Below are 9,492 nucleotides of genomic sequence, written 5' to 3'. Positions count from 1 at the left end.
ATGTCACGTGTCTTACTTATCAGTACACTCGTAACCTCACGTAGCAAATAAACAATTCATGTTTGTGTTGCTCAAATTTGACACTCATTGACCTCGTTTGATTGACAAAACAACGAGAAACGCCATTTGCTGGATGGAGGCCGAGTTGGGCTTCTTCCTCTGATCGCCACCACCTACTGGGCTGGAGGGTCTACTTGTGCTTTTCCGGCAGACTTGGAGGCAAAGATTTTCAAAACGACCTCAAGATTGACCAGAGCCTGTCGTTTCCATTGGGTGCAAATTAACCATAGTGGGCTTAACAGACAAGGAGGTGGGCAGAGCAAACCACGAGCTAGTGAGATGGCCGCTCTAGCATTTATTTCCATTAGGGAACGCCTACTTGCCCTTGCACTCCTAAACAACACCTTTTTTTTTATACTTTGGCAAAGGGTAGTCCACTCTGTTGCATTATAGTTTTGGAAACAGAAAACTGTATGGAGACCAAATGTCTGTCAATCGATCTTGGTCCATCTTCTCCCCTTGCCGGCCACTGGGCTTCCTCTCATCACCATATTTTGTAGTGAGTGGAAACGCCAACCTTATGCTTCACATTTATACATCTGGTGAAATATCGGTCTCATTGTTCTATCTGTGCTAGAGGCGCTTCTTTGGTATATAATGGGGTTCGCAACAATTTTAATTGAAATAAAATAACCCAGAAATGTATGCACAAAAAGCATATCTCTCAAATTTTGTGCACAAATTTGTTTACTTCCTTGAGCATTTTATCCTTTAAGATAATCCATCCACCTGACAGGTGTGGCAACTCAATAAGCTGATTAAACAGCATGATCATTACACAGGTGCACCTTGTGCTGGGGACAATAAAAGGCCACTCAAAATATGCAGTTTTGTCACGCAACACAATGGCCTCAAGTTGAGGGAATGTGCAATTGGCATGATGACAGCAGGAATGTCCACCAGAATCGTTTCCAGATAATTTAATGTTAATTTCTATACCATAAACCGCCTCCACTGTCATTTTAGAGAATTTGGCAGTACTACATGATTCCGTGTGTTATTTCATAGTTTGTCTAGACTATTATTCTACAATGTAGAAAATAGTAAAATAAAGAAAAACCCTTGAATGAGTAGGTTTTAGAACTTGACTGGTACATATATATATATATATATATCCACAAGTATACTGAACAAAAATATAAACGCAACAACTCAGTCAATTTAAATAAATTAGGCCGTAATCTATGGATTTCATGTCTGGGCAGAGGCGCAGCCATGGGTGGGCAAAGATCCACCCACTGGGGAGCCAGGCCCAGCCAATCAAAATGGCTTTATTACAGACACAAATAATCCTCAGAACCATCCCTCCCCCCTCTACATCCGGCTTCTTCATCTGCACGATTGTCAGAGGTCCTGGGCTGGTGTGATTACACATGGTCTGCGTTTGTGAGATCCCGAGTGGCGCAAGGCACTGCATCTTAGTGCTAGAAGCGTCACTACAGGCTTTATCACAACCGGCCGTGATTAGGAGTCCCATAGGGCGGCGCATAATTGGCCCAGCGTTGTCTGGGTTACGGTTTGGCTGGGGTAGGCCGTCATTGTAAATAAGAATTTGTTCTTCACCGACTTGCCTACATAAATCTTTTTTTTTTTTTAAATACAGAAGATAGCCCAATTTGGTAAAAGACCAAGTCCATATTATGGTAAGAACAGTTCAAATAAGCAAAGAGAAACGATAGTCCATTACTTTAAGACATGAAGGTCAGTCAATGCGGAAAGTGCTGACATAAAAACCATCAAGCGCTATGATGAAACTGGCTCTCATAAGGACCGCCACAGGAAAGGAAGACCCAGAGTTACCTCTGCTGCAGTGGATAAGTTCATTAGTTACCAGCCTCAGAAATTGCAGTCCAAATAAATGCTTCAAAGTTAGTAACACACATCTCAACATCAACTGCTCAGAGGAGACTGTGTGAAATCAGGCCTTCATGGTCAAATTGCTACAAAGAAACCACACCAATAATAAGAAGAGACTTGCTTGGGCCAAGAAACACGAGCAATGGACTTTAGACCGGTATGAGTCCAAATTTGAGATTTTTCGTTCCAACCGCCGTGTCTTTGTGAGACGCAGAGTAGGTGAACCGATGATCTTCACATGTGTGGTTCCCACCGTGAAGTTGCAACATTTTACATTTAGACTATTCAATATTCGTCTGCAAACATCTGACACGTGGCCAAACTTTTTACACTTCTTGCATTGCATGAATGACCTCACGGCTTATCTTATATATCCCAGTAGATACGCAAACATCAATAATGCAGTTAAACGTTACTCCTTTTTCTCATTTTCCGTTGGGTTAAGCGACGTGCATTAATTACTCCTGGAATGTTTAGCCTAAGATACTGATTTCTAATGTCCAACCGGGATGCCAGAGAACACCTTTTACTGATGCCCTGCTCTGAAAATCAAAGCTTTCCACTTTAATTGTTAAAAACAAATGATTATTTACAATGACAGCCTACCGGGGAACAGTGGGTTAACTTCCATGTTCAGGGTCAGAACGATCTTTTTACCTTGTCAGCTCAGGGATTCAATCCAGCAACCTTTCAGTTACTGGCCCAACGCTCTAACCACTAGGCTAATTTTGCCCTTTAGATATCAACTCCATACCACTCCTGGTTACTTTGACTGCATCCAGTTTTCCCAGCGCCGCCTTCACCATCCTTGTGACTTCAAAAGGTTTTACCAAATGAACATCCTTGTCCAAAAAGAAATGTACTACAAAAAGCAACGATTCATCACTCGTTTTCCACAACAATTTTAGCCCTTTTTGTTCCATTTCACTGTTGTCCACTCATCCTTCTCACTAACTGTACTCGACACACTTTCAGCTTCAAACAACACTTCTGCTTCCGCCATCTCAACCTCCTTCCCTCCGGCACTCGCCAAGCTCTACCGACCTACTAGAGGCTCTATTGTGTATTGCTGCAAAAGAAATGCAAAATACAGCTGTTCTTGGCTGGTTTCTCCCCTTGCAACAATACCTTAACCATGGTTTTATGTGATGAGGCCTTGGCTTTAACTCAGGGAGCTAACTGATATTTTCAAACTGACAGGATTCGATCCCAGGTCTCCCACAAGAATAGGCTTAATGGGTTAGGGGCGGTGGTGGTTTCCCCCCCAAGCGTCTCTCTGACTCAAGCCGCTGTCTGAATATGAGCTGGGGGTGCCCCGCGGGCTTGGGCGGGGCATGGGTTCCGGTTAGGCTGGGGCTACTGCCCCCCAAATGCAGGCATGCATCTGTCGCACAGGTTGGGATGATGGCCCTGGGTGATTTAGTGCTCCTGCCCCAGTCCGACTCCCTTGTTGTGAGGGTAGTCCCCGACTCCCTTGTCGCTGTTGTTAGTTTAGTCACTGACTCCCTTGTTGTCGCTGGGGTAGCCCCTCACCCCCTTGTTGCTCCTCTGTTGCACTGCTCGGGCCGTGTCTCAGTTATGCTGCAAAAGTCATAGAAATGCTGACTGGTCGTAGTTCCCTTTCTACTGGTCTCTGCAGCTCCTATTTGGTTTTTTTGACCTTGTGTTCTGTTACTGTTTCTCCTCACTGTCGGAGGGACACCTGAGCCCCTCATAACTACTGTAGATACCAGTTTCCCAAATTCTGTCTGGCTTGAGCCCAACGTACCCTGACTCGATTATGTGTCCATTTCTTTCCCCATGGTGCCGCGTGGACACCATGTCCGTCTATCCTTGTCGCTATAACTGAAGTGTTCAGGTAATTGATGACAGAGTGACAATTCTCACATTAAATCATGCATGATTATGGTAAAGGCAGTTTTCATGTACAGTTGAAGTCGGAAGTTTACATACACTTAGGTTGGAGTTATTAACTTGTTAACAAACTATAGTTTTGGCAAGGACATCTACTTTGTGCATGACAAGTAATTTTTCCAACAGACAGATTTATTTCACTATCAAAATTCCAGTGGGTCACAAGTTTACATACACTACGTTGACTGTGCCTTTAAACAGCTTGTAAAATTCCAGCAAATTATGTCATGGCTTTAGAAGATTCTGATAGGCTAATTGACATCATTTGAGTCAATTGGAGGTGTACCTGTGGATGTATTTCAAGGCCTACCTTCAAACTCGGTGCCTTTTTGCTTGACATCATGGAAAAATCTAAAGAAATCAGCCAAGACCTAAGAAAAAAAATTGTAGACCTCCACAAGTCTGGTTCATCTTTGGGAGCAATTTCCAAATGCCTGAAGGTACCACGTTCATCTGTACAAACAATAGTACGCAAGTATAAACACCATGGGACCACGCAGCCGTCATACTGCTCAGGAAGGAGACGCGTTCTGTCTCCTAGAGATGAATGTACTTTGGTGCGAAAAGTGCAAATCAATCCCAGAACAACAGCAAAGGACCTTGTGAAGATGCTGGAGGAAACGGGTACAGAAGTATCTATATCCACAGTCAAACGGGTCCCATATCGACATAATCTGAAAGGCCGCTCTGCAAAGAAGAAGCCACTGCTCCAAAACCTCCATTAAAAAAGCCATACTATGGTTTGCAACTGCACATGAGGACAAACATCGTAGTTTTTGGAGAAATTCCTCTGGTCTGATGAATCAAAAATAGAACTGTTTGGCCATAATGACCATCGTTATGTTTGGAGGAAAAAGGGGGAGGCTTACAAGCCGAAGAACACCATCCCAACCGTGAAGCACGGGGGTGGCAGCATCATGTTGTGGGGGTGCTTTGCTGCAGGAGGGTCTGGTGCACTTCACAAAATAGATAGCATAATGAGGATGGATAATTATGTGGATATATTGAAGCAACATTTCAAGACACCAGTCAGGAAGTTAAAACAAAGTCAAGGTATTGGAGTGGCCATCAGCCCTGACCTCAATCCTATAGAAAATCTGTGGGCAGAATTAAAAAAGCATGTGCGAGCAAGGAGGCCTACAAACCTGACTCAGTTACACCAGCTCTGTCAGGAGGAATGGGCCAAAATTCACCCAACTTATTGTGGGAAGCTTGTGGAAGGCTACCCAAAAGATTTGACCCAACTTAAATAATTTAAAGGCAATGTTACCAAACACTCAATTAGTATATGTAAACTTCTGACCCACTGGGAATGTGATGAAATAAATAAATCAATCATTCTCGCTATCATTCTGACATTTCACATTCTTAAAGAGTACTTTTCAGATTACAACTGTTCACTTTCGGTTGTTTGAAAACAATCTCGTTATTTTTTAAATAAGCCTTAAAGTTGGTTGCAATTTCAGAACAAATAATACAACAAATATTGTGCTTAAAAAAAAAAGAGATTTCAATAAAATGTTTAAAAAAGGTATAATTGTCACGTGTGCTCCATCTCCGGCCTCTAGGTCACCAGGCTGCTCGTTATGGCGCACACACACCTGTCACCATCATTATGCACACCTGGACTCCATCACTTCCCGGATGATGTGTGTGTGTGTGTGTGTGTGTGTGTGTGTGTGTGTGTGTGTGTGTGTGTGTGTGTGTCACTCCCTTTGGTTCCTTCCCTATATGTTTCTGTTTCTTGTTTTGTTCATTAAATTATGCACTCCCTGAACTTGCTTTCTGACTCCCAGCACACTCGTTACAATTTTTGTAAATTATATCATAAATAGGACTGGTGGAGTTGTCATACATGCAGCTAACACAGACAGATGGAAATGTCTAATCTACCCAAAATTACAACCAACTAATTGCAGCATTACCACAAAAAAATGGAAGGGGGAAAAAGTAAGGAACTTGTCTGTCGGCCCTGCATTAAAGACCATAAATGGGTAAAGAAAAATATACCAATTCCCTTTAAGGATAAGGAAATTGACAGCTGTGCCATATAAATTGCAAAATTGAGATTTTCGATGTACCTATTCCATGGCATTCAAAACTTCACATTTTTCAATTTAAATTATACAAAATTCTTGCAACCAATAGAATGTATCCCCATATGTAACAATCTTTCCAGCTCAGCAGATTTTTCTGTGAGGAGGCAGAGTCATTTATTTTGGTACTGTCCATTTGTAGGTCATTTTTGGCCACAGGTCCAGGAATGGCTGATGAATTGCAACATTGACCTAGAATTAACGCTGCAGATAGCAATACTGGGTGATTTGAAAAGTCATTTATTTTAGCAAAAAAAAATTCACTAATTTACAAATCTGTAGAAGCTGGTTCAGTACTTTTGTGAAGCATCACAGCACAGTTGAAAAATATGGCAACTAGAAATCCAAAATGGATGATGTTAAGAGATGGGAGGGGTTAAATGGAGTGACTAATAACAACTGTATATAGGTTCAGAAATGTTGTGAAATAGCACAGTTACAAATAGAAATCAAACTGGATGGACATCAGAAATAGAGGAAGGACTAAACAAACAAAATATAACTATTGTAAAATGGATTGTCTGTAAAATGTATAAACCTTAGGTAGAGCCAAAGTGTTTTTGTTTATTTGTTTACTCCAATTGGGGGAGGGGTGGTAGGGTTTGCGGGGAAAAATAAAGGTATATTCAAAAACATTTATGGTGGATTGGAAATGATGCAGACAATTACATTGATGGAAGAAATCCTTCTGCAAAATTAAAGCTGATCCACCCATCAAAATAAGCCAATTCCGTCTTTTGCCCAATAGTTGCTCACTTGTCGGTTGTTGTTAACCAACCCGTAAACAAATCTAAAATAAAAATATCACCTATTGGAAAGGCAAAACCCAAAGCAAACTTTAATGCTGTTTTGTCTACAGACACAGTTGTACATGATGGCAGACATATGATCACAGTGACTGAGGAAAATACTGAATTGACAATGTGCAGACTCAGTGAACACAGCCTGGCCATAGGGCCCAGACCAGTTCATTATGTTACCTATAAAAACCTGGTAGTGGTCTGCTGTCACAGGCAGACCTGGCTGTCCAGAGATGAGACTGTAGGCACTCTGCCCTGAGAGAAGTAGAAACAGAGCTGCAATCATTTTACACTGCAAGACATACAGGCAATTGTCTTCCCAAAATTGTAGAAAAAAAGAATCCAATAACATCCTTATTTCATTTGTTTATTTCATTTGATGCAATCATTTTTCACCCCTCATACTGGTTAAATTAGAGTAAGCTTTACTTTCAACAGTAATATTATTTCGTAAACGTACAACATTGAAATAAGCGGTGGGGTAATCCATGTGAATACTAAGTAGCAGACTGTTCTCTCCCTTTTTCTTTAAATATATGTGGAGAATCAGAAAAGGGTACGTTTAGAATATTTATCTATGTGGATTACGATAATAAAAGGGATTCAAAATTGGAAAGAGTTTGAGACAATTGAATTGTGTTGCAAATTCCAACCGAAACTCCCAAAAGGCTACATTATAAATCCAAAGACAGAAGTGCTTTATAAGGACAGCCTCTGACCATCAGTGCTGGACAAGTACTTTCATTAGTTATCAGAAACAGCCAAGGCATCCAGTCTGAAGGTCTTCTTTGTCACGTAAGGCTAAAATTGAATACCCTCCATGTTGAAGAGGTGAACACTTGTTATGTCGGATGTCATCTTGCTGAAAATAATATTCATATAAAAACAATGATTTTGTCAGGAGAAAAAGTTTATGAAATTACAATTGAACAAAATTTGTATTTTAAAGTCGTTTTTTTATGTACGTCATCTTTTCTGTGTTTTTGAAGCGTATTACCTTCTTCACATCTTTTTGGAGAACACAGTCAATGTAGGGGTCAGTGCTGTCATGGAAGTCTTTGCTGCAAACAACACAGTTTATATAGGGCTGCAGAAACAGAGAAAGCACATTAAGTAAAACTGTATAGATGTGGTTACATTTAACCTTTATTTAACTAGGCAAGTCAGTTGAACAAATTCTTATTTACAATGACGGGCCAACCCGGACGATGGTGGGCCAATTGTGCGCCGCCCTATGGGACTCCCAATCACGGGCCGATGTGATACAACCTGGATTCGAACCAGGGACTGTAGTGACACCGCTGCGCCACATGGGAGCCCTAAACACTAAATTCCTGCATTTGGACATGGGTGAGCTTGTACTGACCTCCTTCAGAGTCTAGGTAAATTCAATAACTTAACTGAAATCTACACCTCTTGTACTTCAGCTTCATTATCTTCACAAATCAAATGATCAGAGGGCCACAACTCTAATCATGCACATGGAGGATCCTTACTATGAAGCACTGCTCTAAACCAGAGCATGCAGTTATCTGGAGCAGTCCAATGTGCTCAATGTATCCTTATCCTTTACAAGAAAACTATTTCAAATAGTATGTGGATACTTAAGACACACAGCTATGGCATGTTACCAAGCGATAAGAGGATATAAGACACATGGAGGATCTGAACTACTCACCCTTCTGGATTTAAAGTGACATTCAGGGTGATGTTTATGTTCACTATCACTACTGGCCTTAGTGCATTCTGTTGCTTTCAACAACAAGTTGATATTAAATTCCCGACCATTGATCTGTAGACAAAGATGGAAGGAGCCATTTATAATTTTTTGATACAGTTAATCATACATGAAAAAAAACGAACATTAATAATTAAAATCTTACCTCAGGTTGTCCAAGAAGTTGAAAAAAATTGAGGTGCTCTTTTTTGTTTTTCTGAAACTCACTATTCTTATTTGCATATCTTATAGCCATGTCAACATGTTTCTTGTCAACCTCCCTCAACATATCATAGTTGCTCTGTCCGTTAGCTATAAACAGCAAGGCTGCTGATGTGACCAGCAGAACACTCATGAGGCCACTCATCTCCATCTCAACACTGGACAGTTAGATACAATGCTAATAGGTATATATGTACATGCAGATCAAACATGAACTTTGGTTCAAGGACTTTCACTCCAGTTCATTGGATCTTGGTCCTCTGCAGAGCAAATAAAGAGACACATATTTGGTTTGGATGCTGTCTTGTTAAAGTCCAGTGAACACATGTTCATGAGAGCATGCCAAAACCATAGTGTTAACCCAACATGCTGACTACATGGTGCACGAGCTTGCAACCACATGTTTATTTTGACCATCCACACCAGACGTGATCAGGACATTGAAATATCAAAAACTCTGAACGAATGATTTTACTTTGGGGGAGGGACAATGTTGTTAGCGCCTTTTCTTGCCAGTTTACAATCAACGATAGTAGTTTCACTTTCAGACGTCCCTTGTTTCTTCCTATTTACTTCAGCTCTTGCACAAGGCTGTGTACAAATGCCTCATCCTTCGAGGTAGCAGCAGAAGGGATTGGCTTCCTGACAAACGCAAGCAGCTCTTCATCCTCATCTTGATGGTTGACCTTGTGTTTTATTTTTCTTGGCTGTCTGTTGGTGGTTGGTCTTGACTGTTGTACAGGTGTCGGAAGCACAGGGTCATCGGACTCCACAGGTTATGATGGAGGCAAATTAGTATTTAAGGCTGAGGTTGCCTTTTGAGCTG

At 41.2% G+C, this 9,492-nt stretch overlaps 1 protein-coding gene across 1 annotated transcript; it reads right to left on the bottom strand.

The window, feature by feature from the left end:
* Positions 1-6,151: 6,151 nt before the first annotated feature.
* Positions 6,152-8,871, bottom strand: LOC123741599 (uncharacterized). The gene is made up of 4 exons (XM_045714459.1): positions 8,611-8,871; positions 8,406-8,519; positions 7,725-7,814; positions 6,152-7,589 (listed from the first exon to the last, which is right to left on the bottom strand). Exons 1-4 carry the CDS (start codon positions 8,815-8,817, stop codon positions 7,479-7,481), a joined length of 522 nt encoding a protein of 173 aa, XP_045570415.1. The 5' UTR covers positions 8,818-8,871; the 3' UTR covers positions 6,152-7,478.
* Between the last annotated feature and the right edge of the window lie 621 nt (positions 8,872-9,492).

This window comes from Salmo salar, chromosome ssa03, assembly GCF_905237065.1.
Source record: "Salmo salar chromosome ssa03, Ssal_v3.1, whole genome shotgun sequence".
Lineage (NCBI taxonomy): Eukaryota > Metazoa > Chordata > Actinopteri > Salmoniformes > Salmonidae > Salmo > Salmo salar.
Note: the sequence above shows the minus strand (reverse complement) of the source record. Positions and strands in the feature narration are given on the sequence as shown.

What these genes read in the sequence shown, in the direction of transcription:
- LOC123741599 (XM_045714459.1), bottom strand. Translation starts at nt 8,817, where the DNA reads ATGGAGATGAGTGGCCTCATGAGTGTTCTGCTGGTCACATCAGCAGCC. An exon ending in GTCACTTTAAATCCAGAAGG is followed by an intron (nt 7,815 to 8,405) that starts GTGAGTAGTTCA and finishes CTGTTTCTGCAG; the next exon opens with CCCTATATAAACTGTGTTGT. An exon ending in TCCAAAAAGATGTGAAGAAG is followed by an intron (nt 7,590 to 7,724) that starts GTAATACGCTTC and finishes TATTATTTTCAG; the next exon opens with CAAGATGACATCCGACATAA.